The sequence below is a fragment of the Arctopsyche grandis genome, chromosome 3 (assembly GCF_051622035.1).
Source record: "Arctopsyche grandis isolate Sample6627 chromosome 3, ASM5162203v2, whole genome shotgun sequence".
NCBI classification, from domain to species: domain Eukaryota; kingdom Metazoa; phylum Arthropoda; class Insecta; order Trichoptera; family Hydropsychidae; genus Arctopsyche; species Arctopsyche grandis.
The window spans coordinates 20,016,256-20,037,905 of NC_135357.1; the positions used below are offsets into that span (position 1 = coordinate 20,016,256).

General features: G+C 36.8%; 1 protein-coding gene across 2 annotated transcripts in view; it reads right to left on the reverse strand.

Annotated features, from left to right (window-relative positions):
* The window catches only part of LOC143909911 (uncharacterized), a 20,744-nt gene extending 661 nt beyond the window's left edge, over nucleotides 1-20,083 (reverse strand). Inside the window, exons 1-3 of one of the 2 annotated variants that reach the window (XM_077428174.1) lie at nucleotides 19,798-20,052; nucleotides 2,330-3,923; nucleotides 1-2,266 (exon numbers count right to left, since the gene is read on the reverse strand). The exon at nucleotides 1-2,266 is cut by the window's left edge and continues 661 nt beyond it. In XM_077428174.1, the coding sequence (XP_077284300.1) occupies nucleotides 1-2,266; nucleotides 2,330-3,923; nucleotides 19,798-19,845 (3,908 nt within the window). In that variant the 5' untranslated portion in view covers nucleotides 19,846-20,052. Of the gene's footprint in view, nucleotides 2,267-2,329; nucleotides 3,924-13,027; nucleotides 17,724-19,797 lie in introns of those variants that run through there. The other variant, XM_077428175.1, reaches the window with a different exon arrangement.
* Nucleotides 20,084-21,650: the final 1,567 nt, after the last annotated feature.

A 21,650-nucleotide genomic window follows, 5' to 3' on the forward strand; every position in this document is an offset into this window, starting at 1 on the left:
TGAGATTTACTTCCAGAACGTGATTGAGAGCATTTATTCGAAGAATTTGACTCTTTCGAACTTCTAGATTTGCTTAAATTTTTAGAACTTCTCGATTTACCAGAACCACTAGAACTAGAAGAAGAGCTAGAACTAGAACTAGAAGAGCTAGAATTTTCTTCAGAACTATTTTCGCTTGAACCACGAGAACTAGAAGAAGAGCTAGAACTAGAACTAGAAGAGCGAGAATTTTCTTCAGAACTATTTTCGCCAGAACCAATATTGTGACTATTCGAGCTACTTGAACTATTGGCTTTATTAAAACTGCTTGGTTTCATACTTTTTCTCTTTCCATGACGATTTTTATCTTCTTCTGAATCATTAGATTCATCAGAAGATGAACTGTTTGAACTGCTACTGCTTGAACTACTAGAAGAACTAGAATTTTCTGTAGAACCACTTGAGCTAGCGCTTGAACTACTGGCACTGCTTGCGCTGCCAGAGTCACCATCTGAATCATCGGAACTACTAGAGCTGCTAGTGGAACTCGAACTACTTGAGCTACTGGAGTCACCGTTTGAATCGCCGGAGCTACTAGAGCTACTAGCGGCACTTGAGCTACTTGCGTTACCAGAGTCACCATCTGAATCATCAGAACTACTAGAGCTGCTTGCGGAACTCGAACTACTTGAGCTACCAGAGTCACCATCTGAATCACCGGAACCACTAGAGCCGCTGGCGGCACTTGAGCTACTTGTGCTATTGGAGTCACCATCTGAATCACTAGAATTACTGGAGCTACTAGCGGCACTTGAACTCTTTGTGCTACTGGAGTCACCGTCTGAATCACCAGAACTACTAGAGCTGCTAGTAGCACTTGAGCTACTTGTGCTACTGGAATCACCATCTGAATCATCAGAACTACTAGAGCTGCTTGCGGAACTCGAACTACTTGAGCTACCAGAGTCACCATCTGAATCACCGGAACTACTAGAGCCGCTAGCGGCACTTGAGCTACTTGTGCTACTGGAATCACCATCTGATTCATCAGAAATACTAGAGCTGCTTGCGGAACTCGAACTACTTGAGCTACCAGAGTCACCATCTGAAATACCAGAACTACTAGAGCCGCTGGCGGCACTTGAGCTACTTGTGCTACTGGATTCACCATCTGAATCATCAGAACTACTAGAGCTGCTTGCGGAACTCGAACTACTTGAGCTACCAGAGTCACCATCTGAATCACCGGAACTACTAGAGCCGCTGGCGGCACTTGAGCTACTTGTGCTACTGGAATCACCATTTGATTCATCAGAACTACTAGAGCTGCTTGCGGAACTCGAACTACTTGAGCTACCAGAGTCACCATCTGAAATACCAGAACTAGTAGAGCCGCTGGCGGCACTTGAGCCACTTGTGCTACTGGAGTCACCATCTGAATCACCAGAACTACTAGAGTTGCTAGTGGCACTCGAGCTAGTTGTGCTACTGGAGTCATCTGAATCACCGGAACTACTAGAGCCGCTGGCGGCACTTGAGCTACTTGTGCTACTGGAGTCACCATCTGAATTACTGGAATTACTGGAGCTACTAGCGGCACTTGAGGTACTTGCGCTACTGGAATCACCATCTGAATCATCAGAATTACTAGAGCTGCTTGCTGAACTTGAACTACTTGAGCTACCAGAGTCACCATCTGAATCACTGTAACTACTAGAGCCGCTGGCGGCACTTGAGCTACTTGTGCTACTGGAGTCACCATCTGAATCACCGGAACCACTAGAGCCGCTGGCGGCACTTGAGCTACTTGTGCTATTGGAGTCACCATCTGAATCACTAGAATTACTGGAGCTACTAGCGGCACTTGAACTACTTGTGCTACTGGAGTCACCGTCTGAATCACCGGATTTATTAGAGCCGCTGGCGGCACTTGAGCTACTTGTGCTACTGGAATCACCATCTGAATCATCAGAACTACTAGAGCTGCTTGCGGAACTCGAACTACTTGAGCTACCAGAGTCACCATCTGAATCACCGGAACTACTAGAGCCACTGGCGGCACTTGAGCTACTTGTGCTACTGGAATCACCATTTGATTCATCAGAACTACTAGAGCTGCTTGCGGAACTCGAATTACTTGAGCTACCAGAGTCACCATCTGAAATACCAGAACTACTAGAGCCGCTGGCGGCACTTGAGCTACTTGTGCTATTGGAGTCGCCATCTGAATCACCGGAACTACTAGTGCTGCTAGTGGCACTCGAGCTAGTTGTGCTACTGGAGTCATCTGAATCACCGGAACTACTAGAGCCGCTGGCGGTAGTCGAACTACTTGAGCTACCAGAGTCACCATCTGAAATACCGGAACTACTAGAGCCGCTGGCGGCACTTGAGCCACTTGTGCTACTGGAGTCGCCATCTGAATTACCGGAACTACTAGAGTTGCTAGTGGCACTCGAGCTAGTTGTGCTACTGGAGTCATCTGAATCACCGGAACTACTAGAGCCGCTGGCGGCACTTGAGCTACTTGTGCCACTGGAGTCGCCATCTGAATGACCGGAACTACTAGAGCTACTAGTGGCACTTGAGCTAGTTGTGCTACTGGAGTCACCATCTGAATCACCGGAACTACTAGAGCTACTAGCGGCACTTGAGCTACTTGCACTTCCATCACTCAAATCACTCGTTGTGGTTGTACTGGTTGTACTACTGGCTATGGTGAAATCTTCGTCTGATCCCCCGGTAGTACTAGAAGAGGTTGAACTAGCAGACGAAGTTGAATCGTGTTGCGACCCTGTCTTGGTTATCGCGCTACTAGAACTGCTTGATGTACTTGAATTCTTATGGTTTTTTTTATCATCCAAAGATTTTATTTTGCTCTTAGAACTTGAACCAGTTGAACCCATGACTTCATTGGATGTTTCTGATTTTTTTGTTTTACTAGTACTGTGTGAAGCTGTTATTTTATGATGATCTTTGTGCTTTGTTGTTTCTTTTTTTGTATCCTTATCAGAGAGGTGAATTTTTGCGTGAACTTTTTTTGACCTTTCGTTTGATAAGCTCGAAGAAAACTCTTTAGAATTAATCGAATGGTGACAGCGGCAAAGTTTATGCCATCCATGGTGTTCGTGATGTGATACTTCATCCGATTTCACGTAAAAATCATCATCCGAAACGGAACCATCATAAACATCTTCATTCAATAAATATAACAGGTGAAGAAAACGCCTTTTCCAATATGACCCTCTACGTTTTAATAAGTCTGGTGTATTTTTTAATGGATATAAAAACACAGCTCGTTCTTCCGAATCAGAATTTTCATGTTGCAAATTATGTGCAAGTTTTTTTGACTTTGTCATTTTTCTATGATGATGTTTGTGAAGTCCTTCATTAGATCGAGATAGTGATATTTTTATATTGATAGATTTATTTTTTGAATTGTGGGAATTCTTCTTATGGAATGTTTGATGTTTTGATAGCTTATGATGTGTATGATGAACATCATTTTGCTTATTATGCGTATCGTGTTCATTGCTTTGTTTATTATGTGCATGGTGTTCATCATTTTGCTTATTATGCTTATGATGATCATGATTATCTTTAATATGTGCATGGTGTTCATTGCTATGATTATTGTTTGTATGATGTTCATTACTATGTTTATTATGATGTATGTTGCCATGCTTGTGGTGCGAATTGGCAGAAGTCGCAGCACTAGATGAAGAAGAACTTAAATCTTTTCCTCCATCATTACTGACCAATGAACTACTAGAACTAGACGATGAGCTGGATCCTCCATCCGCATTGCCATTTACAGATGATGAACTACTGGAACTAGATGACGATTCAGCCGACTCTTGAGAACTTGAGGTGCTGTATGATTCAATACTGTCATCGTTTTCTGTTTTCGACGGGTACGCTAATGGAGTGCTTCTGGCAATTTCCTTAAATTATACAACAAAATTGAATATCCCTATATTGATAATGAAAATATGGTATGCCACAATAAAACCTTCCACATTTTAAAAACACATGATAAGACTTATTTAAAGTTATATTATATTATACCTATACAATCTCAGAAAATAATCTTTCATTACCCAATTTAAAACCTAGACAGGTTTCGAAAGGACTCGAAACCCTGAATTGAACTTCAATCCAATTCAATCATTTATGAGTTTCTATACAAAAACACCGTATCATATATATAAAGACGGTAATCTGTGTGTGTGTGTGTGGGTGTGTGTGTGTGTCCTAACTCTCGCCGAACATAATGAACGAATCGATAAAAATCGATTAATTCATTTTTCGACGAGACGACTTTGTCGCGACTCGAACCGATCACCCCAAATAGCCTGAATATGGGTCTAAATGAGCTAATGGTCTCTGACATCGTGCCAAATCCAATTTTTCATTTCGCCTTTTTTTTTTAAACATTAATTGAAATATTCCTTCTCGCCATATAAAAATACGTAATTTTAATAATTTCATTTATCGAAGTTTTGAACCATTTTTTTTTCTTTTCATATAAAACAATTAAATATATATTTTTAATTGAAATTATTGAAATTGAAATTAATTTATATTTTAGCGATATTTGAAAAAATAAAATCAATTCCAGGACGCCGACTCGAACCTACCCCCAACGCGCCCAGATCAATATACACTGACCAGTACACCATGATACGGATATAAAGGCTGCTCTAAATAACGTTAATATTCAATAATCGTACAGAACGTATGGACAACCAATCAAAACGGAGTCATATCTTCGGTAGTTGTCGGGAGAAGTCGGGTGTCATGGATCGAGTGAATCGATTTCGATTTGCAGTATCGCTCGGGGCGATAGCTAATAATAATAGAAAAAAATAGGAAGTCTTTAAATAAATAATTGAAAACTCTCCATGGGAGTCTGCGTATTTTTAAGAATCGAAAATTATTACAAATAAAGAATTGAAAACTATCTATGAGAGTCTACGAAAATAACGGTTCCGGTTCCGGATTTTTTTTTTTAGTTTTATAAGAGTATATAATAATTTTATACCCATGCGATGATGTTTCATCGGGCTATTCACTAGTATATGTATATCCGTTGTACAATTTCACGGTTATTGGCATATTACATCATAGCCGGATTTTAAAAAGAGTTGGAAAACCTGCGATCAATCTAGTAAAATCTTGTTTAATCTGCGATTTTATGGATCGTGGATCTTTAATGATGATAAACAATAATGGTTGTTTAAATGTAAGAAGAAAAGTGGAATAATATTTCCGAGAAAAATAATAAATCGACAAATTACATCGAGCAACAAAAGAAAATTGGTTTTTGCAACAAAAACACGTTTTTGTACTTAGTCACAGTCTTAGTGGTTTATTCCCATAGTACTATGGCTAATTTGGTAAAACCCGAGTTTACGGACGAGGTGGACCTTCTCGACTCGCTTGCCGTTGGCAGCGGACGCGCTGCCGCTCTCATTGGCTGCTGTGTGAGAGTACTCGAGTAATGCCGTGCTGTGATAAAACGGTGCGCAATTATTATACGTCTAATCTGTTGATCAGTTTGGGAGATAATTGAATTCAAAAACTTCAGTTCAATAAACCAAAAGGTTTCTGAGAAAAATATAATAAACCTCGATTCTCTAGAGTAAAAGTACTACTTCCGGTTCAGGTAAAAATATTAGAGAGTATAAAAATTCTAGAGTATAAAATTTATAATTTCTATTATGTCAAAAAATTTCAGTCTGATTCGGTTAGCGGTTTGGGAGATAATTGAATTCGAAAACTTAAAAAAAGAGGATACTTATAAGTATAGGTACCATTTCCGGTCAGCTTAAAATTTGAAAAAAATTTACATCGTATCGATTAGCATTTCAGAAACCATCTAAGTTTCAGTTCGATAAGATTAACGGTGTTGAAAAAATCCCCAAAATACACAGAAAAACATACATACTAACAGACACACAGATACACACACACACATTTTTTCTAGATCATTAAGAGGGCTGTACACCCGAAACCTCAATTTTGTTGCCGTTCCTTTCTTCGATATATATATTGAGTGAATGCGACAATATATATCAATATATATATATATATATATATATATATATATATATAACGACGGTAATCTGTGTGTGTCTGTGTGTGGGTGTGTGGGTGTGGGTGTGTGTGTGGGTGTGTGTGTGTGTCCTAACTCTCGCCGAACATAATGAACGAATCGATAAAAATCGATTAATTCATTTTTCGACGAGACGACTTTGTCGCGACTCGAACCGATCACCCCAAATAGCCTGAATATGGGTCTAAATGAGCTAATCGTCTCGGACATCGTGCCAAATCCAATTTTTCATTTCGCCTTTTTTTTTTAAACATTAATTGAAATATTCCTTCTCGCCATATAAAAATACGTAATTTTAATAATTTCATTTATCGAAGTTTTGAACCATTTTTTTTTCTTTTCATATAAAACAATTAAATATATATTTTTAATTGAAATTATTGAAATTGAAATTAATTGAAATTAATTTATATTTTAGCGATATTTGAAAAAATAAAATCAATTCCAGGACGCCGACTCGAACCTACCCCCATCGCGCCCAGATCAATATACACTGACCAGTACACCATGATACGGATATAAAGGCTGCTCTAAATAACGTTAATATTCAATAATCGTATAGAACGTATGGACAACCAATCAAAACGGAGTCATATCTTCGGTAGTTGTCGGAACAAGTCGGAATTAGTCGGGTGTCATGGATCGAGTGAATCGATTTCGATTTGCAGTATCGCTCGGGGCGATAGCTAATAATAATAGAAAAAAATAGGTCTTTAAATAAATAATTGAAAACTCTCTATGGGAATCTGCGTATTTTTAAGAATTGAAAATTATTACAAATAAAGAATTGAAAACTATCTATGAGAGTCTACGAAAATAACGGTTCCGGTTCCGGATTTTTTTTTTTAGTTTTATACGAGTATATAATAATTTTATACCCATGCGATGATGTTTCATCGGGCTATTCACTAGTATATATATATTGAGTGAATGCGACAGTTGCGCTTCGATCAGATAAAACGTATTTTAAATCGACAAAATCGAGGTTTCGTATTCTCCTATTTTCTCCTCCGAAACTGGACCAATTTTTAAAAAAAATTCATCATCGGTATTAAAAAGATATTTTCTATGCAACTATGTGCGTATTTTTGCATACCTCCTTTACGTTTCACATGGCTTTCGTGTTAGTGGTCATTTTTATCTCTTATCCGATCGTTTTCATACTTTGCCATATTGCTCATTTTGGTTATCAATATAAGTAAATGGAGCCTCCGCCTCCGACATTCTATTTGACGTTTACGGTTGATGTTTGTTTTTATTAAATACTAGCTGTATTACCCGGCTTCGCTCAGTATTTATAATATAAACCGCTTAAGCATGACTAAGCTAATAGTAAACATTTAATTAAACAAAAAAAAAAATTTAAATTTAAAAAAAAATCAAAAAAAAAAAATTTGCCTTCTAGGGCTTCGCCCTCGGCGCCCCCCTGAGCCTTTGCCTTCTAGGGCTTCGCCCCTCCACGCCCCCATGAGCAATTGCCGTTTAGGGCTTCGCCCCCATGATCAGTTGCATTTTAGGGCTTCGCCCCTCCGCGCCCCCATGATTAAATGCCGTCTAGGGCTTGGCCCCCCTGAGCCTTTGCCTTCTAGGGCTTCGCCCCTCCACGCCCCCATGAGCAATTGCCGTTTAGGGCTTCGCCCCCATGATCAGTTGCATTTTAGGGCTTCGCCCCTCCGCGCCCCCATGATTTAATGCCGTCTAGGGCTTCGCCCCCTTTAGTTTATGCCTATTAGGGCTTCGCCCCTCCGCGCACCCATGATTGAATGCCGTCTAGGGCATCGCCCCCCTTAGTTAATGCCTTTTAGGGCTTCGCCCCTCCGCGTCCCCATGATTAATTGCCGTCTAGGGCTTCGCCCCCCTTAGTTAATGCCTTTTAGGGCTTCGCCCCTCCGCGCCCCCATGATTAAATGCCGTCTAGGGCTTCGCCCCCATGATCAGTTGCCGTTTAGGGCTTCGCCTCATAAGGCTGCGCCCCTTGGGGCGATAAGGCCGCATAAGACTGCGCCTCATAAGGCCGCACCCCATAAGACTGCGCCCCATAAGGCTGCGCCCCATATGGCTGCGCCCCATAAAGCTGCGCCCCCTTTGGGGCCCCATGAGGCTGCGCCTCCTTGCGCCCCCTTCGGGGCCCCATGCGGCTGAGCTCCATAAGGCGGCGCCCCATAAGGTGGCGCCCCATAAGGCTGCGCTCCATAAGGCTGCGCCCCATAAGGCAGCGCCCCATAAGGCTGCGCCCCATAAGACTGCGCCCCATAAGGCCGCGCCCCATAAGACTGCGCCCCCTTTGGGGCCCCATGAAGCTGCGCCCCCTTGCGCCCCCTTCGGGGCCCCATGCGATTGAGCTCCATAAGGCGGCGCCCCATAAAGCGGCGCCCCATAAGGCTGCGCCCCATAAGGCAGCGCCCCATAAGGCTGCGCCCCATAAGGCTGCGCCCCAAAAGACTGCGCCCCGTAAGGCTGCGGCCGATAAGCCTGCGCCCCCCCTGCGCCCCCTTCGGGGCCCCATAAGGCCGCGGCCCCTTTGGGGCCCCACGGGGCTGCGCCCCTTGTGGCGCCCCTGGCGGGGCCCCATGAAACTACTCGCCTTGCGCCACCGCGGGGGCGAATCCATTGAATCGAAAAAAACAAATCGGCGCCTATGGATCGAAAAAAAAAAATCGAATTACGTGTTCGATGACGTCACCGATCTACGGACGACGACGACGACGAAGGATACATACATACAAAGTCTCTTTCCAAATTATAGATTAGAGACTACGCAACTATGTGCGTATTTTGCTGGTGTCCAGCCCTCTTAAATCGTGATCAGTGATTGATTTGAATCAGTCAAAATCTCGAGTTCGATTTTTCGCATGCTCACAAAACTCTAGTGTTATTTTGTACATATATGTATGTACATAAAAACTTGGAATAGCATTCCAGAAACTTTTTACTTGTTTGAAAAACTAGCGAAAGCAATACTAATAATTTTCTCTCCTACGTACGCTTGTGAGTCATTATTTTTCGAACCATTTCATTAACCGCTAACCGAATCAGACTGAAATTTTTTGACATGTAATAGAAATTCTAAATTTCATACACTCATATTTTTTAAATATTTTTACCTCAACCAGAAGTAGTACTTTTACTCTAGAGAATAGAGGTTTCTATGTTTTTCTCAGAAACCTGTTAGTGTATTGAACTGAAATTTCCGGATGTCTTTTTGATTTCCGGATCTGGATGCCTTTTTCATTTCCGGATCCGGATTCTTTTTTCAGTTTCGGATCCAGATTCCTGTTTCAGTTCTGGCTCCGGATTCCTTTTTCAGTTCTGGATCCAGATTCTTTTTTATTTTCCGGTTTCAGTTCCGGATTTCTTTTTCAGTTCCGGATCAGGATTATTTTTTCAGTTCCGGTTCTCTTATATATAAAAAAATTCGTTGTGGGTGTGAATTCATTTATCGATTCAAATAAATTAAATTAAAAAACAAATGAATGATTTCTATTATGTAGATTAGTCATGTTTAAGCAGTTTATATTACACACACCAAGCGAAGCCGGGTAAAACCACTAGTTAATAATTAGAGGTAGGATAGTCACAGTGCTATCCATTGTTCGGCAAACCTTTAAAAATGCATTTACAACCTTTGAACAATACACGGCCCCCTCAGACTCCGGTGACTATTTATAATAATGTCAAGTAATTAAAAAAAAAAGAATTTGATAAATTTGGAATTTTGTGTTGTGCAAGTTTCCCTACTTTTGCGCTCATTTTGTATTGTAAATTTGAAAATGCTCTCATAGCCGGTATTTGTGAACGTGTATGTATGTATGTATGTTTCAGTGTCGAATTTTGTTTTTTTATTTTTCTTATATTCCTCAAATACATAGTCATGGGTTCGTCACATCTGAATTTTTACAAACCTCCTTTACGTTTCACTTTAAGACGACTTTTTTTATATCTCTTATCTCTTATCCGATCGTTTTCATACTTTGCCATATTGCTCATTTTAGTCATCAACATAAGTAAATGGATCCTCCGCCATTACGATGGTGCGAAAATATCGTGTAAGACGCGTTTGAAATCTGCCCGGCGAGATAGTCGTTGACGTTTATCCACCGTTTGTTAAGCCTATTCTCACTTTTCGTCATGTAAGATTTCAATTGTTTAAGCGCCTTAAACCTTAAAACTTTTTAAACTTTTTCTTTTTTCACTCTATATTTTATAAAATATACTTTATAGGTTCTCGTTATCTCTAATATATAAATATTTATAGTTTTAAATCTCATATGTATATATAAATTTCAAATTTGGCGTATACATAGCTTCGTATAATGGCATATAACCGCTATATATCGATTTATGGCCAAATGTGTCAGATCTGACATTTCACTGCTAGACCTACATCTCTTCACTGAGCGGCCTAAGTATGTGATGATATAAAAGCGGCCCAAACCTCTTAGTAATATATTTAATTACATTAGTTTAAGCCGGAATCATAATTTTAATTGAAAACCCAATCATTGAAAACTCTTCCCACATATTTGTACATTTGTTGTTGAAATTGCCTTTTTATTTTATTTAAAGCAATTAAATATAACAATTAATAGGAAAAATATCTGACTATTGATTACAATACTCAGTTTGAGCGTAACAATCCTAAATTTTGAGTTAAAGACCGCAAAAGCCAAAAAACTGTAAAAATCGCGAATTTTTTTAAGCGCTCATATCTCGTAAACGATCGCCCACCAACAAAAATCAATATCATATTCGAATTCAGTGGGTCAAACTTAGTAAATATTGGCTAGTTTCCGCTCTGGTAACTCAAAAACGTGATTTTTTGTTGCTCAGTGTAATTAATAGAAAAATCGACACAGCAAAGAAAAAAGTCACTTGGCTCAAGATTAGATGGATGATATTCATAAAACGGCAGCCAAAAAATATGTTTTTGAGAATCCTTGGACACATCCATACAAAGAATCCTTGGACACATCCATACAATTTAGAAACATAAATATGGATGCCAAGAGAGGCAACATACCTGAGAGTCTTCCTCAACTAAGGGACAGTCTTCCTCAAAATAAAAAAAGAGAAAATAAAAGATTTGATGACTCTTTTAGATTACATTCCTGTTATACACCATAAGTCGCAAGAGTATGACGAAAATCAAGCTACGACTTCAGCAGCTGATATCCGCCCCAGAGGTCGTCCACGAAGACAAACTGATGCACTGGTAGTGGACACAGATGAAGAAAGCATTCTCGACTATATACCTGATATAAATAATTAAACTTGTTCCCAAAAATCTATAATTATTATGAACCACAGGGTTTATATTTTTAGATTTTTGCGAGTCATAGTGGTATAAGTGATTTTATTTTTAAATTTGTGAGATAAATAATTATTGTATTTGATACTTTTCATATCAGAAGTATTTTATTATGTAGGGACTATGTTGATATTTATTTTTGTAATTTTATAATAAAAATCCTCAAAAATATACACAAATATTTAATTATCTCCCTTTCATATTTTTGTCGCTTGTACCAGTCTGGTTTTCAGGCCGTCAATTTTTGTATCAATGTGATGAAAATAAAAAAAAATCAAAATTTCAAAATGTTGTGACAACGTCATCAAAAATGTTGTGACAATGATTCTTTCCACGCCCGAACATATTTAGCTGAAAATTTATATTTGTATTCTTTTTGTACTAACATAGAGTTGATAAGGTTTTGGTCGGAATTCGTAAGCTGGAAGTAGAAATTTAGGCTTGTGTAAGTTTTCCTACATTTGTGTTTAATTTGTATTGAAAATGCTCATAGCCGGAATTTGTGAACGTGTATGTATGTACATACATACATACATATGTTCGATTATCGAATTTTGTTTTTTATTCTTCATATATTCCTCAAATACATAGATAAAGTCGTAGGTTGGTCACATCCCAATTTTTTATATAAAGTAAATGTAATTGGAGTTTTTTTATATTATGTGTATTGTTTCGATGAATAATTACTAGACGGTACAAACTTTTTGTAAAAAACGAATCAATGAATCAAAGCGATGTTTTTTACTTTATTTAATTACATTTTCGGATGTGTGTGCTGAAGTAACCGTCTGGGATTGGAAGCACTAACACATATGTATGTACATCACGATCAAATATGTTTAATTTTGCTTCAAATGGTTTTATGAAATCGAACATCCCGATTACTGCTTTAAAATACCTTGCAATTTTTTATATTCCGATTCCTGTTTCAGTTCTGATTGCCGATTCCTGTTTCGGTTCCAATTCCCGATTTCTCTTTCAGTTCTGATTCCGATTAATTATTATTATACGTATTGTAACTTTATGTATCAATTTGTTTCCGAAACCGCCCGTTGAAATTTTAACGGGTACAACAATAGTTCATTATATTCAAGGTTGTGAGGTCAATGACCAAGCGTTTGTTTATAATCGGGGTATGTATTATATTAGATTTCGTAAACTAAACATAACTGCTAAACCTTTCTATCCATTAAATTGAAATACAGCTGCTTTACAGTTGTCTTCGACCTAACACATAAATTATAGCATTTTATTTAGCAAAGCTTTGAACCATTGTTTTCCATATTAAACACTTAAATATGTATATTAAATTAATTATATTTTAAAGTAATTTGTAAAAAATTACATGACCAAATATTTGCGTTTATCTCTCGACTAAAACCATCTTCACGAATGTGTTCATATAAGAATAAGTACATACATACATATGTATATATAATATGTGCATATGACCAATTATTTCGATTTCGATTCCGATTTCTATTCCGATATCCGATTCCGATTTCAATTCTGATTCCCGAATCCAATTCTAGATTCCGATTTCAATTCCGATTCCCAATTCCTATTTCAGCTTCGATTTCAACTTCGGTTTTGATTATTTTATTATTTTTTTTATTGAATAATTTAATATGGAATAACCAGTGGCGGATCAAGTTAATGGGGGGCCCCAGGCGCGTTTTAAATTTGACGCGTCTACTTCAGTAAAAAAAATGCTATCATCGTTTTTTACCATGCTTTTCACTATATGGTTTTTCATTAGGATTTATAAAACCATATATTTTTATTTATTTACTATGTACTTGAAACACTAACAATTTTTGGAATAAAAATATGTGCTTTCTATTTTTTTGGCTTACTAAAGTACTGTGGACAATGATAATAATTTGTAAATTGTAAATTTTGGTAGCAAAGGCCCATTTCATATCATTCATTGAAAACTTTGGAACTAGCGCGACTATGTTTTACTAAACTAGTCTAAAGTACAGTATCAATGCAGAATATGAATTCAATCAAATTTATCGTCTTTGATACTAGTTTTATAGTAAAAATTTATAAACCGTTTTGCATGTCACGTTCTCCAACTGATTTATCAGAAAATAATATTTATATTTCTTTTTTTGTTGAGTTTTCTTCTTCGAAAAATTCCTTTCACATAGTGAATTTATTACGTGAATAAATAATTACGTATAGTTATTGGTTATTAGCTACATTTACTAACGTACATATATGATGTTATTAAATTGTGAATATTAATACATATATCAATTATTAACTAAAAAGATAATTATGAATATAAAAAAACCTAAACTTACCGGATTGTTATACGGTTTTCAATTTAATTACATATAATTGATAGGTTGTGATCAATTATTTTTTTATTTAATTTAACTGATAAATGGTAGCCAAAAATAATCATGTTAAATATTAAGTCTCTCATTCAATCCTTCTTATCATATGTACTTATTATGATTCTTATTATATATGATTCTTTTTATATGTACATATATGCACAATATTTCGTAAAAGTAGACATGGAATATAGAAATGTATAATTTCACAAAAACTCCTAACAATATTTTACAATTGTAAAATACATACATATGCATAGACATATACGAGTATATGTATGTAGTTAAACAAACCTTAAAGGACCTATTAATTTATTTCATTATACTGAATTTTTTATATCATGAAAATTAGATAAACTCGCTAATTTAGTTCAGGATTGGGAAAAATTAGTTGGAAATTTTGCTATTATAGTATTCGTTATAGCGTAATTCAACTGTTTGTATGCATGTATGCATCCATTTAAAATAAGTATATGAAAATTAAAAAAATTAAAAAAATTTCATTTTCATTTATTTAGATCAAACTACAATCGGTAGTTTTAAATTAACGAAAAATCTTACACAAAAAAATATTATTGGAATTTAATTATTTTCCTCCCTTTTTACATCCACATTTCTTCGCAGAAGTGGCACTGCTACTGCTGGCGCTACTGGCTGAGCTACCATTTTCGTGACTTCCATTTTTACCGCTTGAACTTGCACTGCTTGAACTACTAGAACTGGAACTGTTTTCATGTGAGTTGTTTGAATTGCTTGAGCTACTACTGCTGCTACTTGCGGCGGAGCTGCTTTCTGAACTGCCGCTTCCATTTCCTCCCTTTTTTCCTCCTTTACAACCTTTTCCTCCTTTTCCTCCTTTTCCTCCTTCGTGGGAACCATGGCTTACGGAGCTTGAACTTGCGCTACTTGCACTACTGGAACTGTTTTCATGTGAGTTATTTGAATTGCTTGAGCTACTACTGCTGCTACTTGCGGCGGAGCTGCTTTCTGAACTGCCGCTTCCATTTCCTCCCTTTCTTCCTCCTTTACAACCTTTTCCTCCTTTTCCTCCTTTTCCTCCTTTTCCTCCTTCGTGGGAACCATGGCTTACGGAGCTTGAACTTGCGCTACTTGCACTACTGGAACTGTTTTCATGTGAGTTGTTTGAATTGCTTGAGCTACTGCTGCTGCTACTTGCAGCGGAGCTGCTTTCTGAACTGCCGCTTCCATTTCCTCCCTGTCTTCCTCCTTTTCCACCTTTACCTCCCTTTCCTCCTTTTCCACCTTCGTGGGAGCCATGGTTTACGGAGCTTGAACTTGCGCTACTTGAACTACTGGAACCGTTTTCATGTGAGTTGTTTGAAGTACTTGAGCTACTGCTGCTGCTGGAACTGCTTGCTGCAGATCCGTGTTCCTTACTTCCACTTTCATGACTTCCCCCTTTTCCTCCTTTTCCACCTTTACATCTCTTTCCTCCTTTTCCGCCTTTTCCGCCTTCGTGGGAACCGCTTCCACCTTCATGGCTTCCTTTCTTGCCTCCTTTGCCGCCTTTTCCTCCTTTTCCGCCTTCGTGGGAACCGCTTCCACCTTCATGGCTTCCTTTCTTGCCGCCTTTTCCTCCCTTTCCTCCCTTTCCTCCTTTTCCACCTTTTCCTCCTTCGTGGGAACCGCTTTCATTTGAGCCATGGGTAACCGTGGTGGAACTTGCACTGCTAGCACTGCTACTGGAACTTCCTTCCTTTGAGCCGTTTGAAGTACTACTAGCACTGCTAGCACTACTTGCAGTGGATACTACTTCATGACTTCCCCCTTTTCCTCCTTTTCCACCTTTACATCTCTTTCCTCCTTTTCCGCCTTTTCCGCCTTCGTGGGAACCGCTTCCACCTTCATGGCTTCCCTTCTTGCCTCCTTTGCCGCCTTTTCCTCCTTTTCCGCCTTCGTGGGAACCGCTTCCACCTTCATGGCTTCCCTTCTTGCCTCCTTTGCCGCCTTTTCCTCCCTTTCCTCCCTTTCCTCCCTTTCCTCCTTTTCCCCCTATTCCTCCTTCGTGGGAACCGCTTTCATTTGAGCCATGGGTAACCGTGGTGGAACTTGCACTGCTAGCACTGCTACTGGAACTTCCTTCCTTTGAGCCGTTTGAAGTACTACTAGCACTGCTAGCACTACTTGCAGTGGATACTACTTCATGACTTCCTTTTTTATTTTTTTTACCTCCTTTTCTATTGCCACGCATTTTCTTGATTTTTTTCCCTCCTTTTTTACCGTGCTTACCCTTTTCTCCGGATTCGTGGGATTCACTGCTTGAGCTTTCATCGGAATCCTTTATAATGATAGTTGTAGTTGTTGCAGCACCACTTGAACTGGCCGCGCCTGGGCCACCTGGACCCCCTGGAGAACCTGCATTAGATGCAGAAGCAGCTCCTGTTTCAGTAATAATCATGATTTCTTCGCTACTATCATCATCGTCTTTTTTCCCTTTTCCGTTTTTTGGGTGTTTTTTATGTTTCTTTCCGCCTTTTTTACCGTGCTTACCCTTTTCTCCGGATTCGTGGGATTCGCTGCTTGAGCTTTCATCGGAATCCTTTATAATGATAGTTGTAGTTGTTGCAGCACCACTTGAACTAGCCGCGCCTGGGCCACCTGGACCCCCTGGACCACCTGGAGAACCTGCACTAGATGCAGAAGCAGCTCCTGTTTCAGTAATAATTATGATTTCTTCGCTACTATCATCATCGTCTTTTTTCCCTTTTCCATTTTTTGGGTGTTTTTTATGTTTCTTTCCACCTTTTTTACCGTGCTTACCCTTTTCTCCGGATTCATGGGATTCGCTGCTTGAGCTTTCATCGGAATCCTTTATAATGATAGTTGTAGTTGTTCCAGCACCACTTGAACTAGCCGCGCCTGGGCCACCTGGACCACCTGGAGAACCTGCACTAGATGCAGAAGCAGCTCCTGTTTCAGTAATAATTATGATTTCCTCGCTACTACTATCATCGCCTTTTTTCCCTTTTTTTGGTTGTTTCTTACGGGGTTTTTTGTTTTTTTTGTGTTCATCGGATTCACTGCTCGAACTATTTTTTGGATGATGCTTTTTTGGATGATACTTTTTTGGATGATGCTTTCCTGGAGTGCCCTCAATAGAAATGCTTATGGAAATTGAGATTGACTCCGAGGAACTGTCACTTGAAGTCGAATGTTTGTGTCTGTGACAACGACATGCTTTTTGCCATCCATAGTTTCCATGTCGACATCTTTTATGTCCAGGAACCCATTCACGAGATGGTCCATCACTGCTGGAATTGCTGTCACTATCTTCATTCAACAGATACAAAAGCCTTAGGAATCGCCTCTTCCAATAAGATCCTCTGTTATCATTGATTGGTTTCATTTTCTTTGGCTTCCATCGACCCAAGCCAGTTTCGTCGCTATCACTCTCACTCAAACTGATATCGATTTTAATATGATTTGGACCCTGTCTGCCTGGTTTACCTGGCCTCTTGTGTTTTTCTATCGATATTGAAATTGATTCCGAAAAAGATTCAGAATAGGAGTGTGAAATTGACTCTGACAATGACTCTGAAATGTGTTTAGATTCTGTTGGTTTCTTTGGGGGATTTTTCTTTGGGGGATATTTCTTTGGGGGATCTTTCTTTGGAGGACTTTTCTTTGGTGGATCTTTCTTTGGGGGATCTTTCTTTGGGGGATCTTTCTTTGGAGGATCTTTCTTTGGTGGTTCAGGCTTATTAGGTTTTCCTTTGCCTCCGCACTTATGACCACAGGGTCCTGGATGTTGTTTTGAATTATGCCCTGAGTGTCCACCACAGGGATGAGGCTTACCGCCTCCACCTGTATGAGCACATGCTCCACCGGCGTGAGCAGCTGCTCCACAACCACCACCGCCTGCTTTGGCGCACGCGTGAGCACCACCACCACCCGGGTGCCCTTTGCCACCGCCACCGCCACACGCCAACGGGTTGGCTCGTACGATCGCCTTAAAATATACAAAGTGATCTTGTCAATATTTATACTATAAAAATCTACATATGTATTATATTACTATTGCTAAAATTAAATACAGCAATCGAAAGCAAGTAATTCCTAAAGTAGACGAGATACCGCGTGACAGAACTCTCGAAGTGTCTAAGGGAATCTCGAAAGCATGTGTACATACATATGTACATGTATAAATACGAATATATATATTTATATATATATATATATATATATATATATATATATATATATATATATATATATATATATATATATATATATATATATATATATATATATATAGAAAGAACCGTACGAGCCTGATTGAAAGTGAGACGATGGGCGGTTTTCGAAAGCAATTTGGTAACTAGGCTTTATTACATTTATTAAATAATAATAAAGCTTTCACGCTATACAGCTATTGCATAGCATTGAACATTTCGCTGAAACCGTTGTATAAATATCAAACCGAATAAAAGTATTTTCCACGACGATTGAACAAATACATTGTTCAAAGTCATCACGACGGTTGATTGATTAAGCACTTCAAATATGTTTGGGTACGATCATAAATACAGATGTCCATTTCGTAAAATACGTGGCAGATATACATATGTATGTACATATGTATGTACATATGTATGTATTTATATTTAGTAAAAGTGTCACACTCATAAAGATTAATCATACCAAAGTGATTTTCCCATCCTGTCAAATCAAATCTAACCTATTTTGATTTTGTAATCGTACAGCAAATGCCAATCAGTCCATTTATTGCATCAAAATTTAAACTTCAAATTTAACAAATTATATTGAATTTGAGATAATTAAATTTAAATTCTATTAAATATCCCTGATTTTTCACAATACAATTTTTTACATAAATACATACAAACATCGAATGACTTTCTATATTTTATTTTTCCCAAATCCACTATTATGTGATAATCAATTTATTAATATTGACTAATTTTTTTTTTATTCAGCCCATTGACACATATGTACACCATGTTATGTGCTAATCTTCAAAAATATATGAATATACGATTTTATCTCACATAATATCATAACTTCGTGCATTGTACATACATATACATATGTACATAGAATAATACAAAAATTAGTGATTTTGTATGCACATATCCTATCCGCAATCCTTATTTCATGGAATAAAATCGGATTTTTTGAATATTAGTTCAACTACACCGTCCTGAAGATGAAGACGGATGTTTTACACGTATTTGAGGCATAATATTTATGTAGGTATCACATAAATCGGTATTGATTAAAATGAGTAGGTTAAAAAGATTTTATCGGTTTATTTTATATTATAAATATGTGCGTTAAAGTTAATAAATTAATGGACATAATATTATTTATTTATACCGATGAATTTATAAAATTATTGTAATGACTTTAAAGTTAAATTCCAGTATTATTATATAGTATATAATCTGGAGGTTCTATAATGAAGTTTTCAAAAAATAATAATGATAAGCGTTTAAAAAAGCATTTATTAATTTAATTAAAACTTTTTCATGTTGTGTTTTTATTTTTATTTTTACCAAAATTAATTGTCTTTATCATCGAAAATTTTCTTTGTCGTTAATTTAATATTCAGCTTTTCATAAAAACAAGTAAAGATATAAGTAAAATTAGTTGTTGGATATCTTTTAAGCGTCTATAGGGTGAATAATGAATATTCTATAAACATTTGGACTCGTACATATGTATATGTATATTCTTGTATTATTATGCATTACTATTGATTTATTTAAATATGTGCAGATGTAGAATTTGTATAAAATCTTTCAGTTAAAATCTATTCTTTAAAATATCTTTCTTTAAATCATTTAAATATTTACATATTTTCCGTTTATATTCTAAGTCCAAGATAGGATGAAATTCAGTTTCAGTAGAAACTAATTATATTACTTAATTGCGCTCTAATAGTGAAAAATGCTCGATTCGTGTTAAAAAGCTCGTCTTTTGTTAGAATGAATTACATGCTTCGTGATTATAAAACTGATTTTATTAAAGTGTTTAATAACGATAGCAAATATTTAACTTACAACAAATGCGACTAATAAGAAAAGCGTGAAAACTTTCCAGTTCGCCATGGTCGGTTCGGTAGGGAAATCTCCCTGATTTCCTTTTCGTTTGGTGAGGGTTTAGTCCTTATAGGTAGTTTTCCTTCTTGGTGCACCAAGATTGGACTAAGACTGAATATTGCCATCTAACCATATATATTTATAGTAAATTTTCATACCAGCACAACACCAACCTGTGTGCACACACAAATACAGAAAATGTGTTTGCGATAGATTGATTTATGGCCATTTTTACCATATTTGTAGTATTGGCAATGTTAATGTTTTAAAATGTAAATATCAACGATATTTCACCAATAAAAAATCCATATACATACATACATACATATGTAGTTCAATGAAAAGCTTTGGTTTTATAATATTTATTTAATAATGAAATAGATGAAGTACAATAATTGAATAGTTTTAATTGTTAATACATAATAGCAAGTAATTTAAGCACAATATTCAACTACAAATTAAGAGTTAATAACTAGTTGTAACTTTAATTCGATTAAAATTTATATGTACATATGTATAGAGGTTGTGATTTCTCGACTTTTTTTGATTCTCGAGATTCGAGAATCTCCTTTTCTTGGAATATTTGAATCTCGAGATATGAGAATCTTATTTTCTCGAAATATTTGAATCTCGAGAATTCGAGATTTTCTTTTTTTGTTTCTCGAGATTCTCGAGAATTCTCGAGAAAGTATAATTTTTTTTTAATATAGTGAATTGATTTTTTTAGCATATAAACTTGACAACATACAAAAATCAAAAGGACACAAACACTACATATGTATATTATATCAGGGGTTTACAACTTTATTAAAGACATGACGAAAAAAAGATATAGAGAGATACAATAGAACATTGAATAGAAAAAAAAGTACGAAAAGAAAATAAAAATATACAAAAGTAATTTAAAATAGTAAAAATAACAATATGTAAAAAATAATTTTATAAAATTCCCAGTGTTACTACCCGGCTTTGCCCGTGTTATTGTTACCGGACAAATAATAAAAACGTAACTATAAATTGATTAATATCTAAGGAATAAATAAATAATAAATCAAAAATCTTTGTTTAATGTGTGTTAAGTGGGGTCATATTGTCAGTGAAAATATATTTTCACTAGCGCTTTAGTGATATCATAACCGAATACTTTCGCACTAGTGACTAGTACCTACATGCACATACATATGTATATGTAACTTAAAAATGGTGTGATTTCGTTGTAACATGTGTATATGTACATACTTATATGATGACTGAATAATAACTTACCGAACAAATAATAAAAATACTGACCATCTATACATATTACAATACTTTACAAAATTATTTACGAGTTAACAAGTGTACAAATCAGTCAGTTTATTGAACAAAAACATGTAGTGATAAATTAAGAATATTCTCGATATTTTCGAGATTCTAATAAAAAATTTCTCGAGATACGAGAATCTCGAATTTTCATAATAAAATATTCTCGAGGAATGAGAATCTCGAAATTTTACAATAAAATATTCTCGAGAAACGAGAATTAAAATTTCTCGAGAAACGAGAATCAAAATTTCTCGAGAAATCTCGAGACAAGATTTCTCGATCACAACCTCTACATATGTATACATATATATGCCATTAAATTTGGTATATAATCGATTTCCTTTTTAAAAAAAACACTAGTATGTGGAAGGCCGTCACAATAAAAGTATTGTAAATGTAGAAATATGTATGTTTTATTAAACATAAAATATAAAATATCATTTTAGTATAAATGGATAAAATAGTATTTTGCCTTGAATTTTATTTATGATGTATGTATGTAGCACAGA